The sequence below is a fragment of the Peromyscus leucopus genome, chromosome 4 (assembly GCF_004664715.2).
Source record: "Peromyscus leucopus breed LL Stock chromosome 4, UCI_PerLeu_2.1, whole genome shotgun sequence".
NCBI lineage: Eukaryota > Metazoa > Chordata > Mammalia > Rodentia > Cricetidae > Peromyscus > Peromyscus leucopus.
The window spans coordinates 80,962,127-80,977,974 of NC_051066.1; the positions used below are offsets into that span (position 1 = coordinate 80,962,127).

General features: G+C 39.1%; 2 protein-coding genes across 5 annotated transcripts in view; one reads left to right on the top strand and one right to left on the bottom strand.

Annotated features, from left to right (window-relative positions):
- Window positions 1–8,661, top strand: part of Immp1l (inner mitochondrial membrane peptidase subunit 1) — a 64,164-nt gene extending 55,503 nt beyond the window's left edge. For all 4 annotated transcript variants that reach the window (XM_037205079.1, XM_028877856.2, XM_028877857.2 and 1 more), the window contains 2 exons: window positions 7,457–7,567; window positions 8,490–8,661. In XM_037205079.1, the coding sequence (XP_037060974.1) occupies window positions 7,457–7,567; window positions 8,490–8,558 (180 nt within the window). In that variant the 3' untranslated portion in view covers window positions 8,559–8,661. The remainder of the gene's footprint in view (window positions 1–7,456; window positions 7,568–8,489) is intronic.
- The window catches only part of Dnajc24 (DnaJ heat shock protein family (Hsp40) member C24), a 52,157-nt gene continuing 44,961 nt past the window's right edge, over window positions 8,653–15,848 (bottom strand). The window contains exons 4-5 of the mRNA XM_028877859.1: window positions 14,382–14,450; window positions 8,653–9,866 (exon numbers count right to left, since the gene is read on the bottom strand). Of these exons, the coding sequence (XP_028733692.1) occupies window positions 9,736–9,866; window positions 14,382–14,450 (200 nt within the window). The 3' untranslated portion in view covers window positions 8,653–9,735. The remainder of the gene's footprint in view (window positions 9,867–14,381; window positions 14,451–15,848) is intronic.

The window sequence follows — 15,848 nt, forward strand, 5'->3', positions numbered from 1 at the left end:
TTTCCCTACTGGTGGCCTTCGGTTTCCGATATAAATTTGTTTCCTACCAAAACCCTCCGTGAAACAGTTATGCCTACTTAGGCACAATGGGAGCCTGAAAAGAGTGACAAAAATTCATCTGCAACAATGAACTCATACCAAAATGAGCTTGGGTTTTGGAAAGAACTGGGTGAAACGACAGGGGTACAACTAGGTAGAAATGGTCAGCAGTTAAGAGCACTGGCTGCTCTTGCAAAGGACCTGGGTTCAGTTCCTAGCATCCACATGGTAGTTCACAACCATCTGAAACACCATTTCCCAGGAATCCAGTGCTGTCTTCTGAACTCTACAGGCACCAGGCACATATATAGTACACATACATACATGAAAGCAAAACAATATAAATCTAAATTTTAAAAATTCTTTTTTTTTTTAAGAACACAGCTTCCAGGTATGATGGTGCATACCTAGTTTGAGGCCAGCCTGACTATACATAGTTAGTTCCAGGCCAGCTAAGACTATCTAGAGAGACTCTGTCTCACCCCCCACAACACTGAAAAGCTCCTAAAAATCAGAAACATATTTGCATGTCTGTTTTTTACAGTGTGCATCTGATTTGCCAACTATCTAAATGTTTTTTGAAAGGACAAGAAACTCACTATTTAGCTGTATTCTCCTAACTCTGAAATGCCCTGTATTGTATTAAAGTTTTGTTGGGTTTTGTATTTTAGTTTTTGAGACAGTGCCTCATTGTAGTGCAGGCTGGCCTGGAACTCAGTTTGTGACCCGGGCTAGCTTAGAACCTGTGGCAGTCCTTCCTCCTCCCATGTGCCAGGAGGTGATTGACACCGTGCCCACCTGGAATAGTATGACTAGTAAATCACTTTGTTTCTGTATAGAAGTCCTAACATGGCTGCATTTTTGATATGTAAGTCACAATTAAGCTGCAGAATACACTTTAGCTACATAGTGGTGTAAATATTTGACTCAACACTGCTTACTTGGAAGACAATAACATAAAAATTGTATGACTAATGTTAGAATTAAAGACATATTACATTCGTCATGTGGAGGTTCCCCCCCCCCCGTAAGGAATTAAGCATTATATATTTCCTTAGATACAAAATGGATATTTAAAAACAGTTGCTGAAAATGAAACACTTTTGAGACTAAAGTGCCCTTGCTATATCACCCTAAAAAGAAACAAAGGCCTAATCTGAATGCTTTCATAAAGTGTGTGTTTCCTGTATATCACAGAAGAAAAAATAGTGCAAAAAAGAATTTCTAAAGGATCACTTCTCTTCTTGCCTTCATGGTTTTAATGCACTGATTAGAAGAGCCATCAGCCATAGATAAGGCCAATGCATAACGGCGCTATTGCTTGTAAATCATAAGATCTGTAGTAAATAAGGGGTTAACTTAAAAACAACCATTTCTTAGGATTTTTTGTTCTTAAAACATTTGGAAAGTCATACAATATCTTACTTTTTAGTCAAAAAAATTTAAAACTAATGTTCTTTGCTTAAATAAATGAGTGACTACAATTTAGTAGATGTGTTATTTGATATTTTAAGCTCTCATCAGATTTCACTTGAATCAAGAAAGGTACCACCTGTGGCCTGCTTTGCAAAGCTGCCTCTGCTAAATGGACACCCGCAGACCAGGAGGCGGTTACATTTGTTGCTTGTACTAAAGAGGAGGAGGCACTTCAGGAGCTTTGAGCAAGCACAGCCAAGAATGCAGGCTGGCTCCTCTTTCCCAGCCCCGATTAGCATTTATCATGGCTCAGAAGTAAGAATGGCAGACCTACAACAGTCTCAAGAAAAGTAACCCGACTTAGAAAATACTGATTATGGGAAACAACACAATCCAATGGAATTCGGAATTTGTGAAACATTGTTTATTAGAATCTTTTCTAGCCCTAGTTATAAGGCTATCTATCATAGGCTTTAAAACATAAATATCTATTACTCTGCTATCTTTCCCTGTTCATACTTTAGTATAGGATTGCTGTGAACTTCTTTCTCATGTGGTTTGATGTAATTGTAGTTTTTATTTGCACTCTTCAAAGCAACAGAGATCTGTTGTATGGGTTGGAGGCTAGCCTGCTCTCACTGTAGTACCAGGGACCAAAAACTTTAAAAAAAATCCATAAAGCTGTCCCTGACTTGCATCATTACAGCATTCCCCTTTGAACAGTGTCAGGCTGAGGGCTGAAGAAACGGCTCAGTGGCTAAGAGCTCACAATGGCCTGTCACTCCAGCTCCAAACGATCTGATGGCCCGTTCTGGTCTCTATGAGCACTTGTATGCGAATGCACATTCTAACATGCAGACCAAAACATATACATACACAAACATTAAAAATAAATCTTTAAAAGTATCAGGCAGCTGGGCATGGTGATGTACATCTTTGATCCCAGCACTTGGGACGTAGAGACAGGGAGATCTCTTTTGATTCTGGGGTCAGCCTGTTCTACAGTAGTGAATTCTAGTCCATCCAAGGCTGCACAGTGAGACCCCATCTCAATAAACAAACAAATAAAAAAGCCAAAAACAAATTAATAAAATTAAACTGGGCATGATAGTGGATGGTGCACACCTGTAGTTCTAGCACTTTGAAGGTTGAAGGAGGGCATTGTGAGATCAAGGACAGCCTGTGATACATAGTGAGATAGTATTCAGAAAAAAAAAAAAAGTAAAGTAGTTTAAGATACACATGCACACACACACACACACACGTGTGTGTGTGTGTGTGTGTGTGTATGTGTGTGTGTGTGTGTGTGTGTATTAGATTTCTAGGTAATACATGCTATTATAAAAATATAAAAACTGAGACACAGAACAACAGCTTTATACTTTTATACACAGTCCTGAACGTTACTTTCTCATTGACTCAGTTGTAGAAATCTTTTCATTAGTTTGTTCTTTATTTATTATTATATTTTAACCATCTGTCTGCTAATATATAAATGAATTATATTTTATTTAGCCTTTACTTATTGACCAACATTTATATTACTGCCAATTTTGAGACACATCATAGTGACATCCTTACTAGTATGCAGTGGCATGCTGAGTTTGCAGATCTTATCTATAGATTTTTGATAGGGATAAAACAGAGCTGATGTGGTATATGTCTTTAATCCCAGCACTTAAAAGTCAGAGGCAGAAGGAACTCTGAGTTCAAGGCCAGACTGGTCTACATAGTAAGTTCCAGGACAGCCAAAGCTACATAGTGAGACCTTGTCTCATAACTCAAAAACAAACAAACAAAAAAAAAATGGAGCATGTAATAGAATTATTGAAGGAGATCCAAAGTGGAGATGTCAAATCACACTTTACCTCAGAGCTGTTATTCTTCACCAAAATCATCATTCTCTTCAGTCTTCTCCTTTTTTTTTTTTTCTCCAAGACAGGATTTCTCTGTGTAGCCCTGGCTGTCCTGGAACTCACCTTGTACTCATAAGTGCTGGAATTAAAGGTGTGCGCCACCACCTTCCAGCAAATCATTCTCTTCTTATTGGTATGAAGCCTGCTTTAAAATGTGATTTAAAAATATAGGTAATTTAGGGGGTTGGGGATTTAGCTCAGTGGTAGAGTGCTTGCCTAGCAATTGCAAGGCCCTGGGTTCAGTCCTCAGCTCCGGAAAAAACTGAAAAAAATATAGGTAATTTAGGCTAGGGAGATGGCTCAGTGGGTAAGCGCATTTGCTGAACAAGCATGAGTTTGAACCCCTATCAATCAATGACCTATGTAAAAAGCATGAGTGACTGTAGTGTCTAACCCCAGCGCTGTAGAGGACAGAGTCAGAAGGATCACTGGGACTTTCTGACTTCCAGCCTAGCTCCAGGTTCTGGAACCACCTCTCAAGGGAATAAAGTAGAGAGTGATAGAGAAGAACACCTGATGTTGTCTTCTGACCTCTATTCACACATGGGCATGCACACACAGTCACATATACGCCCCTCCCCACGGTACACAAAAGTATGTCATTTAAACTTCTGCTCCTGGCAATAATGGAGAAGCAATAGTAGAGTTGCCCTCCTACCATAGAGCAATAGAAGACGGACAAAACGTAAAGACAACTGTGTTCATACATTGCTCAGGAGGTTGTACAAGACTGATCTCCAAGAGAAAGAACAGAGCAAACATATTTGTCCTTATTTATGCCTTTTTGATTGTTTTGAGACAAAGTTTCATGTAGCATAGGCTGGCCTTGGAGTCTGTACCCAAGGATGACCTTGAATTTATGATCTTCCTGCCTATACTTCCTGAGTGCTAGTGTTATAGGTCTACAACACTACACTCCACTTTGTGTGGTTCTGTAGCTAGAACCCAGGGCTTGGTGGCATGCTAGACAACCATTTTGTTGACTGAGCTCTAACCCTAACCCCTTGATGCTATCATCATGAAAGCACTGGTTGGTTTATGGCTAACTGAGAAGGCAGGGTGCTTCAGTGGTTGAACTTTGTGGCTCACATTACCAGGAAGGCAGGAGCTACCAACAGATCTCCAGACAGCTACATTCATAGTCCCTTAGTTGACAGCTAAATACTAAATTGTGCCTATTTCTGGTGAAGCTTAATAATAAAGCAAAGGTGACTAACTAGGGAGTTCTAAGGGCCAATTCCTAGAACTCACACAAAACCAAAAGACATTTGTGCTTCCTAAGCCAGTGTGGACAAGTCGTCATCCAGTAGAGACCTGGAAAGATAGTGCCTTAGTAGTACAATGGGAAGGAACTCCTCCCAGCAGCTTGAAAATAAGACTTGACATAAATAAGCTGCTCTGTAGCTGCCATAACCCCTTTACCATGGCGCTCTCAAAAGACTGGCAGCAAATCCACTCAACAGAGGTGGTCTAACTTAGTCACAAATCACATTAGAGCCACTTGGAGGTCAACAGGAAAGCCGAGATCATGAAAACCATTGTATGCAAAGCAGGTGCAAACACTGCTGACCTGAATGAAATACAATCAGGAAACAAATGTATAGACTATTCTTCTGCCAGTAAACCAAAGCAATGTAGTGGGAAGCACCAGTGGAACACTATAGTAGTATCAATGACATAGCAAAGCAGGTTTTATATTTGCTTGCTTGTTTGCTTGCTTGGCTTGTTTGTTTGGGGGGAGTTGTTGGGGAATGAATGCAGTGTCTATATATGCTTGGCAGTACTCTGCCACTAAGCTATATCCCTAGACCTTACATGGTCTTCTAAATACAAAAAAAGAGATTTGGCCTCACTCAAAAAAGGGAGATGCTCAGCAGGTAAAGGTATTTGCCTCCAGCCTGATGCAATGACCTGAGCTCAATTCTTGTAATCCATAAGGTGAAAAAAGAGCACTGAGTCTTTCAAGTTGTCTTTCAACCTCCATAGGCACTCCTTGGCATACACACACACACACACACACACACACACACACACACACACACACAATGTAACTCAATTTTTTAAATTAAGACAAAAGCAAATAAAGATACAGAGGTACTATTTCTTACCACTGGGTTGGCAAAAGTTTAATGACACTGATAATATAAAATAATAACAAAAAATTAAAATTCTAGTATTAATAACTGCTTATAAAACAGAAGAGATAGATAAAAGCAGACTTGGGAGGTAGCGCAGTTGGTAGAATGATTTCCTAGAATGCAGTAGGTCCCTGGGTTCAGTCCCCAGCACCACAGAAAATCAGGCATGGTGACATATGCCTATAATCCCAGAACTCAAGGTGAAAATAGGAAAATCAGGAGTTCAAGGCTATCCTCTTGGCTGTAGTTTGAGGCCAGGCTACAATGTCTCAACAAACAAAAAAAGACAGGAAAGGATGTTGTTTTAATCCAGTACACCTAGCAAGATTGGTATTATATAACACATGTCCTAACAACCATAGCATTTGGGATAGGCATGCAAACAGGGAAGCCACATCGAAGGTGGAATGTAAATGCCATGGGTCCTTAGCTGGGTAGAGATCTGCCGAGACTGTTAGTATATTACCCTATTTGTAAAGCATCTTCCTTTTATTCTTACTGGTGTCCCTTATTCATTCATTCATATATAGCACCTGTTTTTTAGAGTTCAGGAACAAATTTTGAGAAACTAGAAATCTAAATACAAGAGCTCTTTCTCTTGCATCTTCTCCGAAACTAAAACTTGAGAATGTGGTAGGTAGACTTGGCTTTTCCAGCTGCAGTGTTCCCGTTGCCCGTGACTTCAGACACACTTGCTTTTCTACCCGACCATCTTACCTGTCCCTGCCTGGCAGCCAGTTCATGGTGTAGGTAGGCACTGGACGTGTTGTCAGCTCTAGGACCTGGAACTAGTTCCTCTAATCATTTCAAATATCCCAGAAATATAATCTTACAAAAATAAACTTAAAATTTAAATGCTTGTAAGAATATACAAAAAGAAAATTATGATACAAAAAATCGAACTATAGTGTGTCCTATTAAGCTGTACCAAAAATAATGCAATCTTCCCAATAGATTGTTTTGGTCTGGTCAGTGAATCAACTTTTCTTACATAACAAAAACTGTAAAATAAAGACACTAAAGGGTGGTGTACAGACTACTGCCACAAAGCACCTTCTGTTTATATTAAATGAATGTTAGTGGGGGAATGTCTCATATAGGAGGAATGCATTTTTGAAAAGTATCGCCGCCTTAAAAGGATCGTAATTGAGTAAACACTTTAAACTTTTTACAAGTTAATACATAGGAGTTATCTTTTCATCTAGTAGAAGGTCACTGTCATTAATTTGCAACTGTGGTTTTATAATAGGTCCTCCTGGTTCTTGATGGTCATTATCAACATATAAGGCAGTGACGATATGGCCTGTACAAAGGCAGGACAGGGGTCTTAATTAGAACTCTGACAAGCCCACTGCAGTAAAATGATGAGATTATCCGTAATTGATGTCACAATCCATTACCACTTAGTTCATCATGAGCGTTCTAATAGGTCTGGCCTTGGAACTGGCCCCAGGATGTTGCTGACTGGCTGCCCTGCTTCTGCTGTTATTACAACAGGAGGGCACATTTTCAGTCAGCAGCCTAATGACCTCTTTTGAAGTCTATTAAATTAATGACACTGCCACACTGTTTGGATTTCTTACAGCCTTAGTTTGGGGTTTCTACAAATTAATGTTTGGGAACCATATAATAAAGGGATCTTTAAAAAGTGTGGAAACCTTTGATATTTAGTTAGTAAGAAATGAAAACAAAAATAGCAGTTCTTGTGACACGTATAAAGGAAGATTTTAAGGCATATGCTCTACTTCCAAATGAACTCTTTCTTTCACATACTGGTTGTGTAGCCCAGGCTAGCTTTGCATTTATGATCTCCTGCCTCAGTCTCCTGAGTGTGGGGAATCTAGGTGTACACCACAGTGATGGGCCTTTAAGGACGTATTTTTAGTGACAGTCCTCTGTTGAGATTTTCTTGTTTTTAAAGGACTTGCTTGTCTTTACTGATCCCAGGTGCCAACAGGTCATGTTTGGTTAGAAGGTGACAACTTAGAGAATTCGACAGACTCCAGGTACTACGGACCTGTTCCCTATGGACTAATACGAGGGCGGATCTTCTTTAAGGTATGCTTCAGTGCCTAAAATGCTAGCGTTACTCTAGTTGGGGGGTGCTTCTCTCAAGTTGACTTAACTGGTGCAGTGACTACATTTGATGAACATTTTACCTTTACTTAAGAGCTATAGACAAAATATTATCCTCTCCCTTTCCTGCTCCTATGGGGAAGAACAGAAATTTGTGTAATTCAAACTCAACTAACGGTCGCCTAGGAAGCCTTTGAGTTTACAGAAATCAACCTGTCATGTGTGACTTTTACAGCCATAATCATACCCTGGCATTTCAGCAAGCATTTCTACAACAGCAGCCCAGGCTCAGTCTACTTGGAATGCAGGCAGACCCAGTCAAATCCAGCAATCCATAGGCAGGCATATGGCTGCAGGGAATGTACAAGCCTTGGATGACATTGTCATCTTCATTGGTTCTTCCATTACTGGTTGATATAATTTTGTCTTGAGACAGTCTCACTCTGTAGTCCAGGCTGGCCGTAAACTCTCCACCCTCCTGTCTCTGTCTCCTAAGTGTCAGTATCATGGGTGTGGATTATAGGTGTGCATCACCACACCTGCTCCCCTTCATCAAAAGGCATAAGAATAAAAACTTATGAGTACTTAGGGCAACTGTGTAATGTTCATGATTCTTTATACTTAAACAGCAACTTAAGGTATCAAGTACCAGAGACTGGTAGTATGACTTATATTAGGATGGTAAAAGAAGACAGGTCTTCACAAACATACATTGATATCCTAAACCTACATGGTCTCTGGTATTCTGTTTGAACGCCCCAGGCTGAACACATAAGTTTATTTTCAGAAGAACTGAGGAAGAGAGAGCACTGCATTATTTAACAGACAATGATGTGACAGAAGAGAAGGTCGTGAGGATAAGGAATTCTTGTTAATTGTCTTCAACTGTATTTTCACTTTACAGATTTGGCCTTTCAGTGATTTTGGATTTCTGCGGGACAGCCCAAATGGCCACAGGTTTTCTGATGATTAGCAAACATTTATTTTTTGACTTGATTATTGTCTCCTACTCAATGAATTTATTACTGCAGTTGAAACCATGAATTTACCAATAAACTATTTGCTACTCAGTTTTACTTATGTTTTTAATTAAATGTAAAAGTAAACATCACATTCTGCAAAATACATTAATTGAAAGTATTTGGATAAAAATCCCAAACGAGTTTTCTTTCTAAATTTTATGACATAAACCTATCTTGGGGGAGAAGCTTGATGACTGCCTGACATTTGAACTTTGGTGGTGTCTGTACAGTGAAAGCAATCTGCTCTCAAGTGCGCCTCATGTGTCAGCTGCCTTTACAGAAGTCAGACACCAGCATTCCGAGCCTACGCTCTTCTGACAACACCAAGAGTTAGACCACAGAAATCAGAGGTGCTCCACAAGGGCCCCTCAGTGTTGGGAAAGTGAACTCATCTCCACACTGTAAACACAGTGTTACATACAAAGAGCTCATGTAGGTGTGGCACCTCCAGCCCATTGCCGTCAGTTCTCTGACATTTGGTCCTCTTTACTAGCTTTGAAATACATTTGTAGTGATCCCTATCCAGCCTTGTTTAGAGTAGAGCTGGGCTCACACTTTGTTCACAAAATCCTAATCTTATTTAAATGCCTGCAAATTTGAAATTGGTATACAGTATGCAAAAATTTCAGTAACTAAAAACATCATCTTTTACATCAACAACTTCATAATTGGGGACAGCTAGATGGTTCAGCAGGTAAAGGCACTTACCACAGCCTGAGGACCCACATAGGAGAAGAAGAGAAAAATCAACTCTTCACAGACTCACTTATTGCCACACACACGCGCGTGCGCGCGATTAAAACAAAAAACAAAACCCTTAGTAACTATAAAGAATAAACTATAAAAAATAAAAACTACAAACTATATAAAAATAAGAAATATTTTGTACCAAGGAGAAAACAAAAGTCAGGTAAAAATCCAGAAGTATATTCCAAGTCCTTTTTGTGATATCCTGTAATTATACATGTAAACAACTGAATTAATTTGTTAATCTGAAGTGGTCTTTGCTTGAAGATCTTATATTATCTTAGTAAATTATACAGCTAGTAAGAAAGCATCTGTCTCCTTGAAACTGAGTGGCCTCTGGACATGCTGGATCCATGTTAAAGGATCGAAGGAATGCACAGTTCATTGCTGATGAAGGAGTTCTACAATCAGTGAGCACGTATCACAACAAATCAGGTTCACTTCTTCTACTTCATCCTTAGAGACAGTGTATTTTCCACCACATCGGCAGGTCAGAGAGAAAGACTCATCATCTGCAAAGAAAACAAAAATAATGCCTCAAATATTTACAGTCTTCTACTTTGCTAAAACCATTCAAAATATAGAACATGTTCCAGAGAAACTGTAAAATGAAACAAAGAGCCAGGTACAGATAAAAATGAACTTAAAAGAGAGCTGGAAAGATTCTCTTACATAGTAACAGTATTTCCAAACTTACCTACTGACCAGTCTATTGGTAGTGGTGATCGACTGGTTCAATTTGAATACTGTCTGTATTCAATATTCACGGATGGGAATGGAGCAAAGGATGCTGAGAGTAATCTTTGAAATTTATTTGAAATTTTTAGTTTTCTTAAGAATTCTGCAAATTTTATATTCTCAGCAATGCATTTAAGATGTTACAGTGAGAACAAACGGAGCGTGGTATTTGCTTAAGTCTGTCCTAGAGAAGGTGGCTACCCCAGTTGTTTACCTCAAGCTGTTCACGCCATTCTACACTCAGGTGACTCAAATACAACACCATATAAGTGTTTGCCTTTGTTTGTTTTTCCCCATGAGTTATGTATCTGTTTGCTTTGTGAATTTACGGTAAGTACCATAGGAAAATCACATGCAAAGAGTACAACTGACGATGGGGTTTTTAATTTTACTTTGTACTTTGAAAATGTATTACATTTAGGTGTGTGTGTGTGTGTGTGTGTGTGTGTGTGTGTGTGTGTGTGTGTGTATGTGTATGTGTACACGGCATGGCGTGAGTGTGGAGGTCAGAGAACAACTTGCGGGAGCCAGTTCTCCCTCCCACCATGTGGGTTCTGGGAATCCAACTCAGGTTGTCAGGCTTGACCACAAGTGCCTTTATTCCATTGAGCCATTTTGCCATCTCCTTCAATTTTTTTGTAAAGCCAGAGTTGTGTTATGTAGCATAAGGTGGCCTTTAACTCTGGTGATCCTGACTCAGCCTCTGGGTGCCAAGACTGCGGACATGTACCAGCAAACCTGCTAGCAATGGTGGAGAGAGGAAGTCTAGATGCTCCTGTCCTTTGAATGAAAACCTCTGATCCACTGCACTTTTAGTTTACAGAAGCATCACAGTTATTGGACTGCCCAGGTCATAATTGATTGGACTGCACTCATAACCTAGAGACAAATGACGACGGTCCAGTGGGCACAGGACCTACCGCTACATTTAGAACTCACTCTGCAGGAGGGAGGGAGAGGCCAAAATGAGATTCAGCTGCCCTGTGCTTGCTCTGTATAAAGTGCAGTCTTGAAAAACTGGGCAGTTTAAGCCAACCTTATGTGCTGCCTTATCAAAAATGAAAACATAAATCTGTTCTTGCTTTATATCTTTTTATCACAATGTGGGTATTCTTCATAAAAAATAATTTCGAGTTTAGAAATGCAAGTATCAGCTGGGCATGGTGGTACATGCCTTTAATCCCAGCACTTAGTTGGCAGAGGCAGGTGGATCTCTGAGTTCAAGGCCAGCCTGGTCTACAAAGTGAGTTCCAGGACAGCCAAGGCTGTTCAGAGAAACCCTGTCTCAGAAAACCAGAAATAAATAAATAGATAAAAAAATAAGTATTTCCTCTGTTTGAGCCAGCATATATATGTGTATGTGTGTGTGTATATATATATATCTTAAAAGCATGTTTTCAAAGTGAATAGTTATATTATTTAAAATTGAAAATTGATTTTCTTTTTAATTATTTCATTGATTATTATGATTACTGTTGTTGTTGTTGTGTGTGCATGTGCCCATGGCATGTGTGTAGAGGTCAGAATATAAAGCACATGTTTGCTCTCCTTCCAGCATGTAGGCCTCTGAGCCATCTGTCAAGCCTTCTTTTCTCTTTTCTTTCCCTCTCTCTCTTGCTTTCTTCTTCTTTCCTTTTTTTTTTTTTTTTTTTTTTTTTGGTTTGAGACAAGGTCTTACTGAGTCGTCATTACTGGCCTTGAACTCTGCAATATTCTTCCTTAGCTTCCCAAGTGTTGGGATGACAGGGTGTGGAGACCCAAGCTTTTAATTCCAGCACTTGGAAGGCAGAGGCAGGTAGGTCTCAGTGAGTTTGAGGCCAGCCTAGTCTACATAGTGAGCTCCAGGACAGCCAGGATCCCATAGTGAGACCCTGTCTCAAAAAATGAAGCTGTCATACCTGGCTTTTCCACTTTCTTTCTTTTTCTTTCTTTCCTTCCTTCCTTCCTTCCTTCCTTCCTTCCTTCCTTCCTTCCTTCCTTCCTTCCTTCCTTCCTTCCTTTCTCTCTCTCTCAGCATGTATTTTTATCTTATTACACACACACACACACACACACACACACACACACACACACACGTCATTAGATTTCTTAAAGTACGTCACCACAACACACTTTTAAACTACCCAGTGAACACAAACAATCTGAGGTGACATATTTCATAAGTGATACCTTGGAGTTTTGTCATGGATACTTCATCTTAATATCTTGTTAGAATTTCTTATGTTCACTGAGGTCTTAAAGCAATATTATCATATAAACCATTTTAGATGTAGCCATCAAAATGTCCAAGGCAAAGCTTAGCTTCAATGTCCCAGTGTTTCCAGCACAATAAAATGCACTATTGGGCCATGACTCTCATGTGCATGCTCACAACCTCTCCTTTTTTGGATCTTCACCACCCAAGGTCATTATGAAAATGACCCTGAAGGAATCCACACAATATAACTGCCCTCTTGATAGACCTTTTATTAGCTTCATATGCTAATACTGCCTTTTATATCTGAAAATGTTAGTTAAAAACCTACATTAGTTTTTAATACTCCTGTCAGAATCTAGATTTCACTCAGATATTGCTCATTTTTCTCAGGAGGATAAGGATAAACCAATAATATCCTAAAACTACATAATCAAAAATGCTCAAATATAAATGGAAAAATTACAAAAATCGGCTTTTACTATTTTCATGCTATTAGACACCATCAGCAAGCAAAGTATTATAAACTACATCAAGACTAACTTTTTAATGAGCAATTAAATATCTAATGATTAATAAGGAGTCAAAGTATTTTTTTTAAAAATTATATTTGTTTTAATGTGTGTGGGTGCTTTGCCTTCCAGTCTGTGTACCATATATATGCAGTGCCTGCAGAAGCCAGAAGAGGGTGCTAGATCCCCTGAAACTGGAATATAGACACTTGTGAGCGGTCAAGTAGGTGCTGGGAATTGAACCCATGTCTTCTGCAAAAGCAGCCAGTGTTCTTAACCAGTGAACCATCTAAATGCAAGCCAAGAGTATATATACTCCAGCCCCCAAAGTCTGTTTTTAAAACATATATTTATTTGGACAAATCTTGAATGAATGTTACATTCTAGTATGTCTCTCCAGAAGCTAGCAATGAAGAGCAGGCCACTGTTGCTTCCACAGAAGCGGTTCCTCCTCTTACTACAATGACTTTGCCACAGAAGACTCCAGAACTCTGGTTATTCATGGTAAATATGAACGTCTACCCCACAATTTCATTTGGATGGCTAGACACAGAGTGATTCTATAAGCAAAGACATGAGTCCTCTCCTAAGTCAGTAATGCTTGTGCTCTCTAAGTAATATGTCACTAAAAAGGAAGCTTGGTTTCAAGGAGGGTAGCTGTGTCTATCCCAGCACCACACTTAGTAGTAAACTTCTATCAGCCGTTAGGGGAATTGAACCCTAAGCAGAAAAACAATTCTACAGAGTTAAGAGTATATCAAAAAAATTCTAAGTAACAGTAATTTTATTTGCCCAGAGAAGTACTGAAGTATAATGCTCAAGGCTTCCATTTAGAAAGTGGTATTTTCCTAATTTAATAATGTGTAACGACAACCATTTCAAAGAACAAAAGAATATGGAATGACATAGGTTAATTTTAATATTCTAGTAAAAGAAAATGGAAAGATGACAAGAGGACTGAGAAAGTTTTCTTAAGGACAATCAAAAAGTGAACTAGTGCAAGGGAAGTCCCAGGAGCACATGGCAGTGTGTGATGGCTTGTGCCTGTCGTCCCAGCTTTCAGCACGGAGAGGCAGGAGGACAGAAGCTCGAGGTCATTCTCAGCTAACATAGTTATTATTTTCTGATGAGAGCAGACTATATGTGAGGCCTTGGCAAAGAAAAACAGCAAGTTCTTTCAAAGCAGAAGGCCAGGACATTCAGAGATCTGTCCTATCAGTCTGTGATCCCATATAAGGCAAAAAGCAATCCTGACAGGGACTTACTTTAATTGTCCACATGAAGAGATTATCATTTTCTTTTTACTTTTTCTTTAACCTTATTACACAGATAATAATGCAAAAATCAAAGCAGTAAAATGAAAAAGAAACCTTTATATACTTAATTGGAATAGAAAATAATGAGGAATGAGTTACATAATATTCCAATAAGCAAAGTTGATAAAAGTAGGCCTAACAAAAATGTATGTAGAAAGATCAAGCTGTTATTTAAGACTTCCAAATATCCTAATTTTTTTCTTATATATAAAAAAATCCTAATATTTCTCTTCAGTGTGGATACAACAAAATAAAATAAAATCCAACCTTTGTTCCAGGACATATCTTCAAGGTACACCTGTGCATCTACTGGCCCCATACGTCTTAGCTCAGCTTCTGTAGAATACAAAATGAAACAATTTGATAATGATGAATGCTGATAATGCATGTCCAGTATGGCCATTCAAACCATATTATGAACTATTTTCAAACTAGCTTAATGCTTTTGACACCAGCACAGAGGCAGAGAGATTTTAGCCCATGTCCACCCTGGTATAGTCCATATGAAGAACAGCAGCAAGGCAGAAGAATAGCCCTCATAAGGAACAGAACTGGCCAACACCGTGATCTTGAACTTCTCAGCCTCCCGTACCATGAGACAAGTTCTGCTCAGCTACCCGGTCTACGGTGTTTTGTTATGACAACTCAAGCAGACTAATGAGTATTTTTCAAATCAAATGAGATCAGGCCAGAGGTGCTGTAAAGAACAAAGCTCTACAAAAACACGGGGGACTGCTGGTTATCTGACTGCAAAAGAATAATAAGAGACTAAAGGGAGGAGGACTTTACTGCTTTGGTAATCCCGCAACACAACTGTGTTCTGTGCATCTTTTGCTGTCTCCTGGGCCGAAGAGTTCTTCTACAGATAGAGAGTCTAAGCCATGAATACATCTATAATGAGAGTATGGTCTGTGTAGTAGGAATATGAAGTCTCACTTAAAACATGTAGACTTTGATCAAAGAAAGCAACCATAGATGGGCAACCTTCATTTCTGTTTTCAAGGGCATTGTATAACTCCTGTATGTGTGGATTGTTCTTTTAGAAGTTAATGCTTAAAAAGCAGGAACACGTTACTAAAATGCAGCAACCTCCCCTAACTCCAATGGAAATTTCTTTAGCTGTCTCCCTAGTCTCTTGTTCACTTGCGGAGAATATGTCCCTTTGTTCTGTTGTGTGCATGCCTGCAATTTAATTATATTTAATAACTGCCTGCTCAGAATTTATTGGTGAGTTACACAATTTAAAAATAGATGACAAGATTATACAATATTTTGAACCTACCATAGTTTTCTATTAAAGTATGTCAAATATTATACTATGTCATATTTACTGGGTACCAACAGTCTATTAAACTTCCTAAAATCCAGACAGACTTTCTGTGGTGGTCCATCTATCTATGTCCACTGATGGTTTACAGATAATTTATAGTATGCTAAGTAATTCCCAAACAAAACACCTTATTTTCTACATTCTATACAAAGTATACTTGCCTACCTGTTCTGGCTTCTTCCTCCCTCTCCACTCCCTACCCCCATGCCATTAAAAGACCAAGTCTTACTTAGTTCAGGCTACACTTCAATGTACTATGTGTAGCTCATGCTGGCCTTGAATTCATGGCAGTCTTTCTGCCTCATGAATGTTGGGATTACAGACAGGAGCCACCATGCCTGCTTGACTTCTTTCCTTTTTTTCCCTCTTTGAGACAGGGTCTCTCTACATAGCCCTGGCTATCT